The 20646-nt window shown below is 53.1% G+C and overlaps 1 protein-coding gene across 1 annotated transcript in view; it reads left to right on the top strand.

The window, feature by feature from the left end:
• The window catches only part of CAPN13 (calpain 13), a 50237-nt gene that overhangs the window by 20978 nt on the left and 8613 nt on the right, over window positions 1-20646 (top strand). The window contains exons 7-17 of the mRNA XM_070428944.1: window positions 4018-4103; window positions 8118-8192; window positions 9843-10054; window positions 11181-11323; window positions 11967-11978; window positions 13193-13395; window positions 13927-13963; window positions 14319-14375; window positions 17310-17367; window positions 17464-17522; window positions 18933-19001. Coding sequence (XP_070285045.1) covers window positions 4018-4103; window positions 8118-8192; window positions 9843-10054; window positions 11181-11323; window positions 11967-11978; window positions 13193-13395; window positions 13927-13963; window positions 14319-14375; window positions 17310-17367; window positions 17464-17522; window positions 18933-19001 — 1011 coding nt within the window. The remainder of the gene's footprint in view (window positions 1-4017; window positions 4104-8117; window positions 8193-9842; window positions 10055-11180; window positions 11324-11966; window positions 11979-13192; window positions 13396-13926; window positions 13964-14318; window positions 14376-17309; window positions 17368-17463; window positions 17523-18932; window positions 19002-20646) is intronic.

The raw sequence follows: 20646 nt of genomic DNA, 5'->3' as shown, positions 1-20646 counted from the left end.
GGCCCCCTCCTCATCTGGCCAGGGGAAGAGAAGGAGGCCAGGGGAAAGGGATGCATCCTTTTGGGAGGAACACATTGGGAAAGGCACACTCACAGGTTCCATTAATCTGAACATGAGGCCACACTGAGGCACAGGGAGTCTGGGAAACATACTGTCTAGCTGGACCGCCACATGCCCAGCTGGAACTTTATTCCCATGGAAGAGGGCAGGGTGGCCATGGAGGACAGTCTTTCCCTTGATACAGAACTGACTGTGTGCACAAAAACGTATGTAATTACTGTGTGCAGAATCATCCAGTCCAGAAAATACTACTAAAGTACAGCTTCCTCCATTCATAAGTGAAGAAGCGGAGGCCTGGGAGGGGACGGTCTCTCACAAGGTCACACAGCTACTTGAAGTGGCCGGGCCGACACCACAGCTCCTCGGTGCCCATCTACGTTTATCATGCAGCCATGCGGTGACAGCTCTTCCTGGCCTTGTGATGACTTCCCACAAAGGCTCCCCATCTCTGTACTTCCCACAAATCTCGAGGTGTAATACTGTCTACCAGGCCCTACCAGATAGCATCCCAAACTCCAGGGAACATTTTTCACGGGCCTTTGTGGGCCAAGGAAAGCGGAGTGCCGGGGTCTGTTTCTAGCATGCTTTCTCCTGCTGGCCTTCCCTCTCTCTGTATCAACCTGTCTCTCCTGTCCATCGACCTAAGGCCACTTGCTCCATTGTTTCATGTTTTGGAGAGTGTTCCAACCCACAAAACAAGGACAAAATCTTATGTCTCCCTAAAGAAATCAGTAACAACTACTTCTTCTGCACAGTACCTGGGAAAGAGTAGGCACCTACCATGCTAGTTGGATCAATGGATGGGTGCCCTTGTATGAGTGAGTGAATGCATTCGTCCTTGGCCTATGAAGGTGACATCATTGATCCTTCATCATAGATCATACGTTATGAGCTCATCACACATTTCCCACAAGCAAGGAAGGGGTTGTCCTGATACACCCAGGCCAGAAGAGATCCCAGTCCCAGTGGCTCCAGACTCCCTTCCTCTGAATTCTCCCAAGCCCTTCCCTGAATTCTCAGTAGGGACAGCCAATACCATCATCAAGCTTGGCTCTATGTCCAGGCACTGCTCCCCGCACCCGCCCTGACCCAGATGTGGACAAGTTTGGGCTAGAGACAGCAAATTGATTTTCTTATGAGTCAAACTTGATCATTGGCCATGCTGCCTGGATGGCTGTATGGACAAGACTTTGGCACTGCTTCCAGATCTGGGGCAAGAGCTGTGATTGGTGATGGTATCTGTGCTGGGCATGGAATGAAAGAACCATGGTGCCTGCATGATGCATCTTCCATTCCTGGACCTGGCCCTTGTTATACACTGAGACAGTCTTTGTTTATCCTCTGAACACAGGCAAGAAGGGACTTGAGTGTTGAGAGGTCCAGATGGCCATGGATGTGAGTCCCCACAGAGGCTGGGCATGGCGACGGCAGAGACCGTCAGGCTATCGAGCGGCATGTATACACCCAGGGCCGAGGGAAGGGAGGTGAACTCAGGACTCGGGCTGTGGGGGTTTAGGCTCCGGATGATTCCTTTCACTATGTGAGTGTTTGCTCCCCCACAGCACACACGTTGAGTTGTTCCTGTAATACAATAAGTGGTCTGAACAGGACACCGCGCCCCCCCCCCCCCGCCCCACCCCCGAAGGCAGGTGATGAAGACTTCATGTCCTGTAGGCACTGCCCTGCCCCTCTGTGGCTGCTGACACTCCCCAGCCTGTGCTGTAAGGAGCACCAGCCTGGTGAGATCCCCTGCTTGGAGATTCACGATGGACATTAACATTTTAAAGGCTCTGAGAAGGCCTGTATTAACCAGACAGGTATAGCTTAGTGTTAATCAACCTTGAAACCCTTTTCTAGGAATAAGCATTAACAGCCTATGGGTCTACCATCTGAGAGAATACATTTAAGGAAATACTATCTTAGGATAGAGAACCTGGATTAGCTCTCGTCTGGAATGGACTCCTGGGCCACCCGGCCACGGTCCATGTGATCCCCAGGAGGGCACTGACAGGAAAGGAGTGGCAGAGTCGGACAAGGGGCCAGGAACTTGCCTTAGTGAAAATTTCTCCTCCAGAAAGAGGAGGTTATAACTCTCTGCAAGTGTGAAGATTAAACCAGCCCATAAATGCCGTGTGCTTTTTAATCTGCTCATCCTCCCTCTGGGCGGGACACGGACAGGAAGATAAATGAAATTGGCATTTTTTATTATGTTCCTAGCTTGGTCCATGACTCCCCTGGGCAAGGGGTGAGTGTTTATCTGCACGCCTCATTTAGCCCTCTTCCAGCGCCCTCCGGTCACTGGCCACTCTTCTCCCGTGGGCCCAGCTGAGCCCTTGACTGTCTGTTAGGCACTGAGGGTGGCTCATTAAGCTCTTTGGGCCACGGGGCGACCATTACTCATTCCTGCTTTGTGGGCACCACCAGGTGCTGGCAGTCAGTACGTTGTGTGCAAAGCCTGGGGTGCTCTGGGGTAGGGCAGAGAGGGACAGGAAACCTGGGTTTGAGCGAGGAGCCCTCTACCCCCATCCTGTGTGGCATTTAAAGCCAGAGGGCCTTCCACTGCGGTGTCAGCCAAAGATAGAAGCAGACAAGAAAAAGCCACAGAAAAGAGCATTGCTCAAGCTAGGGTCTTGGGATCTCGTCTCACTGCATTGCTCTGTCATGGCAATGCTTTACTGGTGATCCCATGGGCCTTGGCCAGGTGCGTAGGTTGTATTCGGGGTCAGGTTCACAGCCACATCAAAGAATGGGCTGGGCACTGGAGCAGCTGTTCCTTCATTTCTCCCCCGCGCCCACACACACACCCCCCACTCCCCCCTCTCCCTCCCTGGTTCCAAAATTAAGAGCCTGGGCTTTGGAGAGTGACTGTGGCTAGGGTCAGAATTCTGCCTCTGCCACTTACTCTATGGCCTTGAGAAAGTTGCTTAACCTCTCTGATGCTCAGTCCCCTCCTCTGCAAGACAGCGATTGTGTGAAAATCTACCTGCGAGGATTGAAAGATGTAACGCAAGCACATCATGCACTTGGCCGGAGCCTGGTTCCGAGCACACGGGTTCTTTTCCATGTGACAATATTCAGCTCAGCCTCCTCTGACCTGGAGTCATTGAACAAGTCCGCCCCCTCCCTCACCCCCAGGCCCCTGTCTCCGCAGACAACATTAGCACAGATCAATATCCCAGCTACAGCTCGATCATAGTTTAATTTCTCTCGCCAGGCTGAGCGCTGCTGGATCCGGGACTGTAGGTCCAAGGGTCGCCATTATTTCATTGTAATTTTTCAATAGTTCTGCCCTCTGGCCTCAAGTGGTCTGAAAAAGCAAATGTACCAACTCCCTTTCTGGGAGTGAGTGATGAGGAGGTCCCCGGGGGAAAGGCAAGGCCAAGCCACGGAGGCTCCCTGCTCCGGAACAGAGATAGGGGCGCGGGATGTTGCGGGCTACCTCCCCCCCGCCCCCCCCGCCCCCCCCCCCCCGGACATCTCCATTTCCAAGTGGTCCCAGTCTTGCTCAAATCCTCTTCCTCACTCAGGACAGCACTGTGAGACCCAGCACCGCTCCCAGTGGGCGCCTGGCAGGGAAGCAGCAAGGATGGGGTAGAGATGCCGGCTGCGGCAGGGCCTGGAGGAAGCTCGAGACCCACACATCCTTCCCTCTGCAGCTGGAGGCAGCATCCATGCTATTTGCCTGCTGTTAAATCAGCTCACCCCGGTTCTGGGGTTCAGTCGGAAGGAACGATGACGTGGTCCCTGCTCCTCTGCCTCATTCCAGCTCCATGCAGGCAGCAGGCATTGATTTTTATTTTTATTTTTCCTTATTTATTTATTTTTTTTCTGGCTGCAGCCAAATGAGGTCAGAAGTTAAATGAGTCCTTGGAGGTAAAGAGCAGCTGCATTCATATCCCCTCTTTCTGCTGACTTTGGCTGGAGGCCTCTGAAGGTGTCCTTTTCTCTTCCTTGCAGATTCAGTACCGGGGGGGCTGGGAAGACCTCCTCCGCCTGTGGAACCCCTGGGGCCAGGACGAGTGGCGAGGGCGCTGGAGTGACGGGTACGGTTTCCGAGAACCTCTCTATCTGTCACCGAGCCCCCTATTCAGAAAGGCCCCTGCCCCGTGGAGTCTGTCTCCCCTGCTGTGAAGCTCACTGTAGGCTTTTCCAGATCACACCTGTCTGACTGTCAGTCCATCTCACACTCCCATGAGGCCACTCACCAGACATCTATTAGACACTGTGTCCTGTCTGTGCTACGTGCACTGTTGGGTGGCTGCTGTGGGACATACAGATGACAAGGCCCAATGTCTAGAAGGTTGCAGTCTAAGCTTTGGAGCCCATACCCAGAATTGGTTGAAAACATGAAAATAAAAAGTGGAGGCAGAGCAGGAGCCGAGCTCCACCTGCCAGGAGAGCGGAGAGAAGGCCCTCACCCCATCACTGGGACTGCTGGGATTCTGTCTTGATGATGCCGTGTCCTCAGGGTGAAAAGACTTCTTTGGGAGGCAGGGGGTTAGGGAACTGAGACAAAGGTCCGGATGGATATCGTTTTACTCAGTCCGGCTGGGTCGACGTCCTGCCCTACTGACCGGACTCGCTATGGCTGGTGCCGGACCAGCACCTTGCTCGGAGTAGGAATGGATGGAGCTCAGTGGGTCTCAGCTACCCCTGCTGGCCATGCCCCGGGCAGCTGCTCTCAGGCCCAGCTGACTGTGGGGATCCAGCTGTGTGGTCAGAGGTTCCCAGAAGCTGGGCTGGCATTTCCCAGCTGCCAGGAGGACTAGTCCCTGATTCCCACCCCCTTGCTGACTGGGAATGAGATGACGGTCCTGAGGACAGAGGGACGGTGACACTTACTTGCTGCCCTGGGCGGCCGGTGGGGCCCAGCTCGTGGCGCTCCGCCGGGCCCATAAAGGTGTTCCTCTGATCATAAAGGTGTTGATCCGCATGGATCAGCGGCCACAGCAGTGGTGCTGGTGGAGAGGGGGGTTGGGGTGTGGGGAGGAGGCGGGAGCGGGAGAGAGAACAGGATTTGAAAGGCAATGCAAAGCATTTAGACAAACAGAACAGAAATCCAACAAGCAGTGAAAGCGCAGTGAAAAGTGAGTTCCAGAAGGTGAATGCACAGGTGGCCAGTGTCTCAGCCCCAATTTTCACACCCCTTCCCCCCACCGCCCAGAATGTGGTCCAGCGGCCCCAGCCAGGCTGTGGCAGGGACTGTGACCCTTTGTGAGCCCCAGTGTCTGATGGCTGACGGGTGAGCCTACACAAGGTGGCCCTCAGCCATTGGGAGATGGAAATGCCATCGGGATAGAGGGAAGGATCAGGGTCCAGGGAAGGAAAGCAAAGGAGAGGGGAGGGAGGATACAAGCCACATGAATTCACAGCGTAGACCTGGTGTGACCTCAGATGCCCCTGGAGCACTGAGCTGCTGAATCCTCTCCAAAGAGGGGAATGAATTTGCAAAACCAGGAGCCACTGAACAATGTTTTCACTCTGACCCTTTCTCCATTTTTCTTGCCTCTGTTCTTCCTTCCTTCCCAGGGCTACCCTTTGCCCTTTCCAATGTAAATCCTTTCCAATTCTCCTTCCCAATCATCACCCCAAGCTGCCAAATAAAATTTCGGGGGTGGCGGGGAGGGGGAGTGACATAAAAGCCAGAGTCCTCGATTCCCATTTGGCTATGGGGCTAGGATGGGGGAGGGGCCAATGTCAACGACATTCCCCTGGGGTAGGAGGACAGGCGTGAATTCATGAGTTGATGTTTTGTTGCCCGGGCCTCCCAGGTTAAATATCAAATGACAGGGGAGGCAGCAGGGGACGCGGGAAGTCAGGGACCGGAAGCCTCTGGCGGGTGGGCACATGTTCAGGGAAAGCTTGAATGAGGTTGAACTTGAGTTCAACTTCCAAAAGCAGGTATGGCTCCCTGCAGAAGAGATCACTGCGTAGGAAGGGACCTGTAGGCCACCTGCTGAGCCAGGAACATTTACAGTGTGTTCAAGGCCAACAAGTTGGCCTGGGGCAGAGGATCTGGGGAGAGAGGTGTTGGGAGCTGGGGCTGAACCCCATGCCAGCTTAGACGTTTGGATTTACACCCTGTGAAGGCCTCTGAGCAGGGGAGGGATGTGTACACCGCAGGGACCGACTCTGTAGGGTCAGGTGTTTGGGCTGAACATTGAGGTTCACCATTTCCCACCAGAAACCAGGCTGGAAGGAAGCGACAGGACTGCATGAGCACTGTCTCCATGCAGGTGGTCTATTTCCTCTCTCCTCTTTAAAGAATGGGGGCGGAAGGAGAGAGCCGGATGGTCTAATCCCGGCCACAATTGAAATTTCAGTTGTACACACTTAAAGGCAAACTCACATGAATCGATAGCATATTGATTTACACTACATTTATTTTCCCTTACACACTGCAGAAAATGTAATTATCGCTTAATTATAAAATTGCCATTTTACAATAGCACATCTGATTGGCTCAGCCTACAGCCTGGACCTGAGGGGTGGTGCTTGCCTGGCCCTCCCAGCACAGAGGTGACCCGGCCCCCCTTGGCCCTCAAGGAAAGCTACTGACAGAGAAAGATCTCCTTGCCCGCCTGCACCTCTGGGCCTGTGGCCCCTGAGCATGCCTCCCCATTGACGAGTAGGCTGAGGAGGGGGCACCTGTTCCCTTCTGCCTGCGAGGGTCTCCTCCTTCACCCCAGGTCCTAGGACCAGCTTCAGGAACACAGTACCTCATGAAGTGGATAATTTTAATTATTAAGCAAGCTAACAATTAGTGCATGCCTACTGTGTGCCAAGGCATGTGTTAAGCCCCATGATGATAGCCTTACCATGGTGAGCAAGGCTCACTGAGCACATGGAACTTGGAGGCCAGTGAGGGGACAGTCAATCAAGCTTCTTTGGAGAAGACCATAATGCTGGGAAAATAGAAGGAGGCAGGAAAAGAGAAAGACCGAATGTGAGAGGAAATGACTCCATAAAGGAAGCCCTAGGCAGGAGCATACAGGAGCTGAGAGGGCTGATGAGACATCGCTCATAAGGCAGCCAGGAGTCAGAGCTGACTCAAAGGCAAGTAACACAGAGACAGTAACAAGCAACACAGGGTACCCTGTGCTGAGACAGGAGTGGGAGAGGGTGCCATGGAGCTCAAAGGGCGGGGGGGGGGGCATTGACCCAAGGTGGAATTGAAGTGGCAGAGGGGGACAAGCAAAGCTTCCAGCCAAAGTGCCTTTTAGGAGGAAAGAAAAGTGAAATTCCTGGGTTACAGGACAAAAGGGAGAAAGACTGTAACAGGCAGAGGGAGCGTCATGGTGAAGGCCAAGACGCAGGAGGGAGAATAACGGGATTTCTAAGGAAGTGATGACGTTCATTCTTGCTGGAGTGTAGCACTCGAGGGTGGGGGTAGGGAAACAGGTCAAGTGCTTGGGTCAAGCCGGAGGGTTGGGCAGAGGCCAAGGTGCTGTCTCAGGAGTTTGACCTTCATCCTGAGCATCAAAGGCAACAGCTGATATGTTCTAAGCGGGGAAATGCCATACTCAGATTTCTGGTTTAGAAAAATCATTTTGAGGTCAGTGTGGAGAATAGGTGGGAAAGTGGGCAGGGCTGAGCCCAGGGAGACCAGTTAGAAGCTGAAGAGGGAGATGGGGGTCTAGGGAAACAGCCATGGGGATGGAAACATGTGGGTGGCTTTGGGAGGGGTTTGGGAGCTGGAATCAAGAAATCATTATTATGGGTGATTGGATGTTCTCGCTCGGGCACCAGGAGGAGGCAGAGGGGAGTCCAGTTTGGGACGAGGTGATTTCGAGGTCACTGTGGGGCTCTGGTGGAGACATGGGATGGACCCTAGCATGTATCCACCCAAAGCGCTGAAAAGAGGGTCGAGCTGGCGACAGCCTGGAAGCCCTCGGCACATAGAGAATGACTGATCCTGTCATGAGGTAGAATGACACCCTCCACTTGTACCCAGGCACCGGTGGAAGCCTGGGCCACGGGCCCCTGCTGGGCCACGTGTGGCTGAGATGAAACGCTCTGGGAAGGCCTCACCCTATGGTCTATCTGTCCACACCCAGGTCTCCGGAGTGGCAGGAAACCCGGGACCCACGGAAAAGCCAGCTGTATGAGAACAAGGATGATGGCGAGTTTTGGTATTTACTCTTCTTTTAAAATTGTATTTTAAATCTTTAACAGTTGCCCACACCCTCAAGCGTTCCCCTTTCCCTAAAGTTTTGTGAGATTAGAGATTGGCTTTGCAGAGAGCTGTGTAGAGGGAGCCTTTTTTCTCAACTGAGACAGATGCTTTGAATGGGCAATTCCTGGTGTGTTCTCGCTTTGGGTGATAGATGCTTCATCTCTGAAATATTGGAACTTCCAGGAAATGTTAAGGGTAAAAGGAAAATTGGCACCGGAGCTTGGAAACCAAGTTTCCTGGAAGCTGGGGCGCATGGTTTTCATGCCTGTTATCTCCTGTGCTTCTTAATAAATATGTTTTTACTAGAGGCCCAGTGCACAAAATTTGTGCACTTGTGGAGAGGGGGGCATGGTCCCTCAGCCTGGCCTGCACCCTCTAGCAGTCTGGGAGCCCTCGGGGGATGTCCAGCAGCCGGACATCCTTAGCGCTGCTGCAGAGGCCATGAGCCCGGGTTCTGGCTGAGCAGTGCTGTCCCTGTGGGAGCACACTGACCACCAGGGGGCAGCTCCTGTGTTGAGAAACTGCCCCCTGGTGGTCAGTGAGCGTCATAGCGACCAGTCATTCTGCCATTAGGTCAATTTGCATATTAGCCTTTTAATATATAGGATTGATTTCAGAGAGAAAGATAGAGGGAGGGAGAGATAGAAACATCAATGATGAGAGAGAATCATTGATCAGCTGACTCCTGCACACCCCCTGGAATTGATCCTGGAATCCTGGCATGCGCCCTGACCGGGAATCAAACCGGTGATCTCTTGATTCCTGGGTTGATGCTCAACTGCTGAGCCACACCCCGCTGGGCTCTCCTGTGCTTCTTGGTGGGAGCTGGGGGCTCCCCAGTTTTCCTGCAGGAATTCCAAAAGAGTTAGCTTGTTTCATGGCCCAGCCCAGGCTCTAGAGCTCACAGTCAGACACTGGTGTCTCCGCCCAGTGGCTGTTGCAGGACTAGATGCTGTGAAAACACATTTCTGGCCGTATGCTCTCATCTTAAAGGAAAAGAGGGACATTTCTCTGAGGGGCTGTCTGGTTTACTTAGTGACACAGAAAATGAGATTTAGCATATGGGAAAAGGAGGCAGGGTCTAAGTAATTAAGAACCAGGGGGACAAATGTAAATTAGAAGAAAAAATATTCCCAGTATCTCCACTTTAATCATAGCATGAGGTGAGATGTTAGATGTTGAATTCATTTTATTCTGATGATAAAAACCTCGACAACGAAATTGGCAAAGGGCCCCAGGGGAAGGCGGTTTCCTCGCAGCACAGAGGACTCCTGGCAGAGGGACTGGCCGCCGTCCTGCTGGCCGGGAGCAGCCTGGCAGTTTGATCTGTGGGTCAAGGAGATGGCAGTCAGCGATCCAGCCTTTGCCAGGTGACATGCAAAACCCAGGATTTGCCTCTGCCCTTGTCCTCCCAGCCAGGGAAGGGAGCGGAAGGGTACTTGACCTCAGGTGACCCAGAATGAGAAGGAGGCTCTGATCTTGGGGTGGGGAGTGGTAAGTCAGTGAACACTGCAGCTGACAAGCAAAGGTACAGGGAAGTGAGGGGAACCCCCACCCTGGGGATAAAAACAGTGCTCATTAAGTGACGTGTATCTATTTTTAACAGGATGTCGCGTCAAGATTTCCAAGAGAACTTCTCCTGCCTGTTTATATGTAACCAGTTTCCAGTCAGCCTGGACCTGGGACACATGTCCCATGAAAGATGGTCCCAAATGACGTTTAAGAACCGCATGACTCCAGGGAACACCACAGGTGGTTGTGACTGGTCATCATCCTGGCAGATGGGATGCTGCCAGCGCTGGTCCCATCCTGTTTCAGGTCTCAATGGCTCTTGATTCTGATCCATCAGCCTGAAGTTGGATGGAGACGAATTTGTCAGCCTAAAGGGACAGCAGTACTTCCCCAAGGGAAATGGGTGCTGGTGGGGCGGGCAGGAGAATCTCAGATGTGTCTCCCTGGCCTTTCACTCTCCTATTGTCTCCCAGGGCCAGAATAGGTCCACTACTCCTCAGTCATTTCCAGGACGGTGGGAGGGCTGGGTTGAACTCTGTCCTTGCCCCGTACTGGCTTTGTGACTCTGGGAATGTTGGTGGTGTCTGTCCTCAGCCCCCGCTCCTGTGAACAGTGGGATTGGTAATCCCTGTCTGGCCCTAGACACCACGAGCACCACTCAGACGTATGGGCGAACATCCCTGCCCTGGGTCGGTGTGTCCTGCCGTGGGGCACTGATGCAGAGGAAGCCCCCAGAGCCTGGCTCCGGGCTCCGGAGATAAATCATGTTGGCTGTGACCCTGGGAGCGTCACCTACTCTCACTGCACTCCCACTCCCCACGTATGACAAGGATGAGTGGAACAGCTCCCTGTGAGGGTGACCCTGAGTGTGCTTACATATCCTGCATAGGAGAGGCTGTGAAACAACGTGTATGTGTGTGTGTGCATGTGTGTGTGAGTGTGGGGGTGTGCATGTGTGTGCATGTGCATGTGTGCATGAGCGTGTGTGTGTGTGTGTGTGTGGTTGTGTGTGGGGGGGGGGTGTGTATGAGTGTGTGTGTGTGTGGGGGTGTGCACCTAGACATGTGCATTCCCTCTCCTTGGCACCTGCCTGTCTTGAATGGTTTGCTGAGTGACCCCACCCCCAGGGTGTCCCTCTTTTCAACCTCCAGGCTCTTCACTCTGCTGGTCTCATCTCTGTAGTTGAAGAAACATTTTCACCAAGTGGTGAATGTACTCCTCCTCCTTGTTTTTAAAAGGAGACTGAGGTTCACAAAATAAAGAAGCTGATTTCACAGCTAGTAACTATGAACACTGGGGCCCGGACCTTAGGTCTTCACACCCAGAGGTTCTAACCACCCCCAGGGCTCTCTGAACTCATGTCCCCCCCCACCCCCCAGTCCCAGGAGCCAGGAGCTGAGCTGAACTCCAGCGCCAGCTCTTTCTCTTGCAGAAGGACTTCAGAGGGACGCACAGTACATCTTCTCTGTGCCCGAGAGCGTGGAAGGCAACAATGTCGTCGTGTCTTTCAACATCGCGCCACAAAATGTAAAGGCAGAATATGAGAAATTTCCACTAAACTTCCAGGTGTTCAAGGTAAGGCTGCCTGCTTCAGGGCTTGTCCTTTCGGGACATTCGTGTCCACCTGGTGGGGTGGGGGGCGGGGTGAGAGTAGCCAACCAGGCTAGGAGATGTCACTAAACCACAGCCTCGGAGATACAACCCCAAGGGGCTATAGAGTTCATCCGGTCCAACTCTAAACTTGTAGGAAAACCTGACAGGAGATTAGACTTGACCAGTTTACAGTGGGACACGCCCGCCCACGCCAGCATTTCCTGGTGTGCCGCCTCTAATGCTTGTTGCTGAAACCGTGGTCCAGGTTCTGTCTGACCTCCAGGCCCTATCAGCGTCTCGCTTTTCCTCCCAATTCTGTCATCATTGCTGTGATGAGTAACCACATCTGGCTGAGCTGACAAAGGGCGAGTCTCCTCCTCTCAGACACCTGCTCCCCTCCTCCAGGTCCTTCCCCTTCCTGCTCCCCACAATGGGTTCGCTTTCCTTTTTCACAGCTCCACACGGGCCATGTGCAGTGATCCCCATTCATCCCTGGATGTGCCAGGCAACAGGCAGACTGCACAGAAAGAAGGAATGCAGGGCCCTGAGCCGGGCTGCTGGGATCTGCTTGCCCTTGGCTATTGATTTGGGTTTCTGATTCTGCCTTTCTTCTCTTTCCCCACAGGTCGACCCTCAGGTATGGCTCACTACCGCCCTCGCTGGGCTTCTCACGCCTCTGTTGTTGTCTGTCGGTCAAGTGTTACGGAACGACACCCATGGACCAAGAACCCTCACCAGGTCCCCGCATTCACACTTCTTGCTGCCATTGAGCAAGTCAGTTCTGCAGGATCAGGAGTCTGGGCAGGGCAATGAGGGTCCAGGGAGGGAGGAGGGCAGGAGAGCAGGGAAGCAGGGAAAACCTTATCTTCTACATTGTAGAGGACACGATACCCACATGTGCGTACATGTGTGCATGCACGCACACACACACAGAGCCACAGGACGGTGCTGGCTGTGCAGAATAACTAAGCTCATCATTACTTTTGCCAGAAGGGCTCAAGCAAGTCAGGCTCCCAACCCACTGGGCCTGGGGGCATGTCAACAGCATCACTTTGGAGATTCCATCCAGAACTCTGGTGCATTCCCGGGACAGCCGCCTGTCTCCCGTCTCATCTTGTAGCACAGCCCTGTTTCCACCCCCTGAGAAAAAGAACAAAAAAAGCCCTCTCCCCTTCTCCCTGTTTTCCCCCAAGGCGGAGCTCACAAATAGTCATGTCATGCAGTGTAACCATTCTAAATGGAATGCCCATGCTCGACTGTACTGGGGAAATTTATTTAGTAAGGGGCTTTTATTGTGTAATATGTATGTGACATCCGGTAATGGGAACTGCGTTATATTTATTGTTTTATCTCTAAGAAAATATTGAAATAAAAGGAAAATGATCAGGGCCTATTATTCTCCAATGAGAAGAAATTTCAGGGCTCCGGTGGGAAGATGAAATGGAGGAAGTGCAGGGAGCCCCACTGTGGCAATACAGAGAGAGCTTCGCAGAAGGTACGGGGCAGAGGGGCCTGGGGGCTCCCGGAGGAACCCAGTGTTAAAACAGTCTCACTAGTTTCCATGAAATTCTTCATATATAGGTAAGCAGAGAGGTAAACCCAGAATCCAGGATGCTGTTAGATTTAATGAGATGAAACCTCTTGTCATATTTCTTTGTGTTCATTATAGTGTTAGCATCTATATTAAATAGCGGTCTAAACCCTCTTGCATTTTGAGGGTTTGGCCAAGCACCGTCTCCCTCATTAGGGCCTGTTTGGTTAATGGAGAGGCGTCTGGAAGGTGGAGGGTCTCCTTGGTGGCTGGGACGCACACCCACGGGGGCTTTCTCACCGTCCCCGTGTTTCCTCTAGTTTCAGCATTTCCGGGAGAGACTGCCGTCCAGCTTTTTTTCCCGATTCAGAAATGCTGAAGAGGGCATCGTGACTAAAGCCAAGTACAACCTCACAAAGTGCTTCACGCTGAGCCCGGGGACCTATGTGGCCGTCCCGTCTGCGCGCAGAGAAGCAGTTGAGTTCTTGCTTCGAATCTTCCTGAAAATGCCAGACCCGGACCGGTAAGAACCTCTGGGGTTCTAACTGAAAATTCTACCTAATTTCATTAAAACACATTCAATGCCATGTTCATGGTCAAGACGGGTCAGCAAATGTGCACCCTGCTGGGCAGCTCACCTCACCCACTCCTGGACCTGAGGCAGACATCTCCGCAGTCATGGCGGTCTTCACAGGGGAGCATGAACGGAGCCTTCTCAGTCCAGCATGCCAGGCAGCCACTGGGCTACCAGTCAGGGTCACAACTTGAGGTGACGCTTACCTGCCATCCTGGCAATGAGGGTTGCTGTCCATGCATATCTTGTGAAAGGAACCACTTCCTAAATGGTTAAGGACCAGATGGCCCAAAAGACTGGACATGTGGTCATGATGGTCATTGTCTGCCAACTGTCAGAGCCGCCCACTTCACAGCTGGCTGTGCCTAGGGCGCTACACTCAGTCCTTGGCGTTGGTGCCCCCTAGGGTGCCCTCCATAGGCAAGGCCCCTTTGAACAGTGAGCGGGCATCCTTGTCACACTGTCCCCCTGATTTTCTAGGAACCTGGGCAGCGGTTTCAACCTCAGAGCACTGCAGGTAGGTGTGCAGGAAGGTGGTGGGTAGGTCTCATTGGCCACATTCCATCCCCAAGAGCTTCTATCTTCTTCCTTCTTTCCTCATCACTGACCAATGAAAACAAAGATTATAAGGGGATGGTGCTGGCTCAAAGGGGCCGGGCCGAGGGGAGAAGGCCAGGCCTCCAAGGCCAGGCTGGGCCCAACCATCTTCTTTCCACCAACTTCCATTTTCCCCTTCCCCTAAAGGTTTCACCCAATTGCTGGATGAAGCCTTTGTCCCAGATCCAGGTAGGGGGTTCTTGTGCCCTCACTGTGCCAGACAGATGCCTTCCTTTTCCAAAAATTTGACGTGGGCTATTTTCCCTTTGATCCAGGCAAGTCTTCCAGAAAATGGCTCCCAACAAAGCATTTTCTACAAATACGCCCAGCAGGTATGGTACTCAGCATGGGGACAGGTAATAGAGGGACCAGAGGGGAGGAAATCTGTCCCAGGCTTTTATCAGGATGAGGAGAGGAAAGGTAACTTCACGGGTTATTTTATCGGCCTCCTTCTCTGGACATCTCCGGAACTGATCTGGCTACCAAACTCTGGAGCAGAATGACGTCCCACCTGGGTGACGTCTGGGATGGAATGTAGAGCTTTTTAAATCTGTAAACAAGCAGCTGGCAACATCCCTCGAAATCTTTCCTTCTCCTGCTCTGCCAGCTCCCACCAACCTTGGCATCATTCCTCCCGGGAGATAGCCAGCTGCAGAAATCACCAACAGAACTCTTCCTGCCAAGCAAGCCACCTATGTACACAGGGGATTTTCTTAATGGTTTTATAAACCGTTATAAAGAACTCCTTGACTTGTCAGGATAAAAACAGCTGCCAAGGGCTCTGCACGATGGGCTTTTTACCATTAATAATCATGTTGGGTGGAAAGTGATACAGATGATCGTGTGCATGGTGCCAGCCCCGGGCCAGGCAGAGGCCAAGGACAGGATGGATGCCAGACATTCAGACGGCTGCTGGGGCGGTGAGAGCCAGGAGTCAGCCCAAGGGGAAATTATTCAGGAGCCTGGGCTCAGAGGAAAACTCAAGGAGAAGTAAAGAATGTGGCTGGCATGTAGGGTGCAGGTTGCAAGGAGCACCTCCTTGAAATTAATATGGGCCCAGGATTCGGGTCCACATCTGGGCTGATTCAAAAGGCTCTTGACCTGATACAGTCTGTGAGGCCCTGAAGGCAGGGATGACATCATATGCATTCCTTGTCCCCAGACCTATCACTGCCCTTGGCACAGAGAAGGTGCTCAGTCAATCTGCACTGAATTAAGAGAGATTAGCTTCCCCTAGAGCAGATGCCCAAGCTCAGGTCACTGCCCCAAACTGATCAGCAGGACGTGACTGGGTACCTGAGACCAAACTTCCTTCAGGGGTGAGTGGCAAATCCTCAACATGGTCTATGCACCTGCACATCTGAAATATAGTGATAAATTGGGAGATGATAAATGGTACGGATTCCCTAATTAGGACTTTTCTAAACAACAACCAAATGTCTCTCAGAGAGGGTCACTGGAGCCCTAATGGGGCCTTTGTAGAAATGAGGCACAGATTGGTGCTAAACAGTTGGGAGTAGAACCCAGTCTGGACTCCAGTCCCTTCTCACCCCTTGCCCGGACACCCTTGAGCAGCACCAACCCAGCATCTTTCTGCAAAACTTGCAAGCTATACTCAAAAGTTGTGAAAGGAAAAAAAAAAAAAGCCCATGTGCTCACTGTGTCCTTTCTCCTGACCTCTTGTATCCATTTACCTAGACTTAAATGAATACGGTGACTTACTAGGACTGCCTACCATTACCACGAGTCACCTTCATCAGCCATGGTAGTGGGGATGATGCCATAACCCAGTGGCTACCTGTGGCCAGCAAGGACAGGTTGCTAATGGGGCAGACCAGGCCCACTCATCCACCATTTATTTAGTTGGTAAACGTGTCCCAATACCTAGGACATTCCAAGTACCATGCTACGCTTTGGGAATGCAGTGTCAGTCCTCGGGAACTTCCATTGTGGTGGTAGAGATAGAGTGCAATTCTTTGGGAATTCGTTGAGGCAAAGTTCATCTCCATTCCTAGCCTCATCTCCTCAAACATCCTGGTGGTGACTGGTCCAGGGTCCAGGTCAGGGGCTGTGCGGGAAGGTTGGGAGACCTGCAAGAGGGAGATAGGATCCATGCGTCGAAGCTGCTTATCTTCTCGTTGGTTGGAGTTCCTCACCAACATGTCAGCTGCTCTGCAAAGCAAGGTACCATGTTTCTTTTGAGGAAAAAACTCAGTTGATGGTGGGCGCACCAAAAGGACTTCCCTGACCCATGGGACGTTGGAGGAGTGACCTAAGGGCCAATTTCAGACACTGGCAGAATTCCTGGGGGCCTCATGAGGGGTCATCCTTCTAGCTAAAGTACAGGCTGCAGGATTGTTCTTGCTTTCAGTTCTGTGTGATGAGGCCAACCCTGGGGACAGCATGCCCTCTATGGGGTGCTGGTTCTCAGAAGGCCCTAGGGAGGCACCTTCTTCCACCTGACCCAGCACCACTCTGCAAAGCCACCCGCTGGGAGTCCTCACTCCAACTCCTTCCCCGTGTAAACGCTTTGCCAGGGTGTTAATGTCCCATCATCCCCTCAGCTTTGACCAGGCTGGTGTAAGAAACGGCCACGTTAGAGCAGCTCTTCTCGGTAAAATCATCAAGGAAGACACTGCCCATACAGCCACTCAGTGTCCCTCATAGAAAATTGAATTCAGTTAACGCCTCCAGAAGTTCAGGCCAGGAAATGTTTCTCTCCCCTTAACCTCAATTGCTTCCCCCTTCCTGCTTCAGTGTCTGGGAAGACTAGCATTAAGTAATGGGTTCAATTAGAGCAGCTTCTCTTAGCTCAGGTTCCCAGCATTTTAATCTCCTCTCACTCCCCCCACCTCCACAACCCCACACATGTACATTCAATAGTCATATTTTCTTAGTCTCTTTCTGGAAGCAGATGGGGAAACATACCTACGGGGCTGAATTGATTCATTCAGCAATACTTCTCCTGAGGGACTCCCAAGTGCAAAGCATGGTGGGGGGAAGCAAACACTGCTTTCAATCCAATCACGAATGAAGAGATAAATGCAAGGTACCCACACGAGGTATCAACCCTCGGGAGTAATCAGCACCACAGAGGTTCCGGGGAGGGAGTATCACCGTTGCCCGGAGCCATCAGGAGAGGCTTCCTGACAAAGACGAGCTGGGCACTGGGTGACTGTGACTAGCAATCTGAGGGCTTTGCAGAGCCAGGCAGATGTGTCCCTCAGCTCCTGGGCACTGGATAATTTCTCCTTTGTTTGGACCAGGGACTAGGCATTGATGCCACCCAGCTTCAGAGACTTCTCAACCAGGAATTCCTGAAAGGTAAGGACCTGCCGTTCCCAACGTCATCCCCACTGCCAAGCCAGCCCAATGTCACCCACCCCTGACCCTTCAGTCCCGCCTGTTCTGCCCCCTCAGGACCTCCAGCGGACACCTTCTCTTTGGATGAGTGCCGGAGCATTGTGGCACTGATGGATGTATCCTTTGCAGTCATCTCCCAGCCCTCCCCATCTGCTCTGTGGGCCTCCCAAGGAACCTAATGAGATGTTACAGAACCCTTTCTCTCAGTATTTTCTCTTTTTCTTGGTTCTGCGAGCTCACCAAAGGGCCTGGCTTTCTGTGGATTCTAGTCTAACCCCCTAACTCTCCAAAATACTGGTAACTGTAATGCCCTGGCTGGTTTGGCTCAGTGCATAGAGTGTCAGCCTGCGGACTGAAGGGTCCCAGGTTTGATTTCAGTCAAGGGCACATGCCAGAATTGCAGGCTCAGTCCCCAATAGAGGGTGTGCAGGAGGCAGCCGATCAATGATTCTCTCTCATCATTGATGTTTCTATCTCTCCCTCCCTCTCCCTTCCTCTCTGAAATCAATAAAAATATATATTTTTTAAAATAGCCGCAGCAACAATGACAATAGTTACCATCTGTCAAGCAACTACAGAAGCACTGAAACTTGTGGAGCAGTCCTCAGTCTGTACAGCAGTTGGACCCCAGGGGCAGATGGGAGACAGGGTCGGCCATCCAGTGACTTGTCCAGTTTCCATAGTCACGTGGCAGAGCAGGGCATCAAACCCAGGTCTCCTGCCTCCCCTCCTGGCTTCTTTCTCTGATGAGCCATGTGGGCCCCTCCCCTGGCAGACAGGAAAGACCATCTTCTGGTGTGCATAGCCCCCAGCATGCCTGTAGCACTCCCCTCGGTGCGGGTGGTCTCCTGGGAGGAAGACAGACCCTGCTCTTTCACTCCTAACAGGACTTGATTGGGAATTTGAAGGTCATCACTGTCAAACAAGAGGGCTTCTTGATGAAATCATAAATCAGGCCCTGTCTCTGCCAGCAGATGAATCAAAACAGCCATAGCAGCCCCCCAGCCTGGGGCAGGTAGCCCTGGAGGAGTCACCCCCCAGCAAAGCAGACGGGTCTTTTCTACCCTTCCTCCTACTCACACTCCAGGCCCTCCGAGATCCATTCTTTTCTTGTCATCAGTTCTCATGAAATCCATCATATGGAATGGCTAGGGCTGGTTTTAAGACATCCATTCGCATGCACACCTGGCCCACGTTCACGTCTCGGGCTGTTTCAGGAGTTGCCATGACCCCCTCAGGCTTGTTCCCACTCAACTGGTGAAGGTTGTGGTTGGGGCTCACTCTCTTCCCCTGGATGCAAGAGATGTTGGCCTCCCCTTTCTCAGGGCTTTCTTCTCCTTCCAATTCTCCATTTCCCCTTGTAAAATAAATCTAAGCCAGGTCCCTTTCAGACGCAGCAGGAGCCAGCTGGCGTGAGGCCCAGTCCCCATCCGTGTCACTAGTTGAAGGATGGAGGGCTTGTTGGTGGGACCTGCGGCCCCTCTGCTCAGTGCATGCTGGACTGGTTAACTCTTAACTCCCGGCAGCTGAAAGTGAACGGGCAGCTCGACGAGGAGGAGTTCTCCAGGCTGTGGAGCCGACTCGTCAGCTGCCAGGTACTGGCATGTTTGCTTTGGACTAGCACTCTTGTTCCATCCCGTTTAGCAGATAGTAGTGGGCGCTTTCTCCTGCACCCGGGTTGAGGGGTGCAAAGAAAAGGAGCCTCGCCAGGCCTCAAAGAGAACTCCCATTGTGTTTGGGGAGATATACATGCGTCACAGAAGGCAGTGCCCGATGGAATGGCAGGGTGAGGATCGCTCTTGGAGGGTGGAGAGAAAGGGCTCTCCGTGGAGTGTAGCTAAACCACCAGCTGTCCTTGCCCCCACATCCCTCCCCGGCACAGGGCCGCATCCCCAGGCTGCCAGTTCACCTCCTTCCCTGCCCCTCCACGTGCTGAAAGGTACATCAAAACCACAGATGTGTATGGCCATCCCAGTGCTCAGGACAGACTCTAACCTCCCCAGAGCTGTGCTCCAGATCCTCTGAGTTATGAGCCTCCTTTAGGGTCCAGGAGAGGCCCTTCCACTCGCTCCATGCACCCCTGCAGACCCCAACTAGGAGACTCCTTGCTCGTCCTCCCTGCACTCCCAGCCTGGGCAGCGCCCACCCACCCTAGGAGTCCAGCTCAGACACAACATCCCTGCAGGGCCTCCCCGGGGGGTCTTGCCCACCCCCAAGGCCCTGTGAGTTCTCCCCTCACCTCGTAACACTTGAACTCGCAGCAGGAAACTAAAGTCCCTGTGTGTGTGGCTGTCCCAGGTTATTACCTGATCCCCAACTTGGGTCATTTGGGGTCTTGCAGGCACTGCAGTGGCTGACATGCCCCCCATTAGGTTGTGGGGTCCTCCAGGGCTAGGGCTCCCTCATAGCCATCTTCCTTCCCCACTGCCTTCCTTAGTGTCTAACACACAGTAGGTGCTCAAAGTGCTAAAAAGATGACCAAACTATGAATTACTGAGTGAGTGAGGGGATGAACACCTCTCTGAGAACTTGGTGGTTATACTCACAACAAAGCCAGGTAAGGCCAGAAAGGGTGCGTAAGCTGCTATCTCCCACTGACTGTCTTCTGAAGTCGGCCTCAGACACACCAGCTGGCGTCCCACGGCCTGCTTGCTTAGCCCAAAGCAGTCCCTCCCCCGCCTGGGCATGCTTCCTTACCTGTGAAGTATGGGACAATCAGGGTTAGTGTGTGAATCAGGAGAGGCAGAAGCATGCTGGAGAGGGAGAGCCCCCTGTAGAGGTTGGGGTGTTGGGGTTGCTATGGCCTGGGACCGTGCTTGGTCCTGGACACAGCCCTCACCTGCCTTGGTGCTCCCTGCACTCGCTCACTATGTGCAGGGCACCCTCCCGGCACTTTATATATAGATATTTGCACATTTACTCCCGGCAGCTCACCTGGGAGCCAGGCCCTTGGGCCTGTGCTGCTGATGGGGAAGCAGGCCTGGGAAGAGGCAGTAACCTGCCCAAGGTACACGCCGCCGGCCGTAAGCCAGTCTGTGGTCTTCATCACCCCGTGCAGACTCTTTCGAGAGCTCCCCAGCTCCCCAGAAGGCAGCGAGCTGCCTGAGTGTCAGGAGCCCCGTGCAGGGCGAGGGAGAGGAGAGAGCAGGTTGGAAGAGGGGGTTGGGGAAGGAGAAAACCCCCTAGCCCTGCAGCTGGAGGTCAGAGTGGGCTGCCTCCCCGTCCCCTGCCGGGTGCCCT

Source organism: Myotis yumanensis, unplaced genomic scaffold, assembly GCF_028538775.1.
Source record: "Myotis yumanensis isolate MYYU_CA2020_CCGP unplaced genomic scaffold, mMyoYum1.0.hap1 SCAF_11, whole genome shotgun sequence".
In the NCBI taxonomy this organism is placed as follows: Eukaryota; Metazoa; Chordata; class Mammalia; order Chiroptera; family Vespertilionidae; genus Myotis; species Myotis yumanensis.
This window is presented reverse-complemented; position numbering and strand designations above follow the sequence as displayed.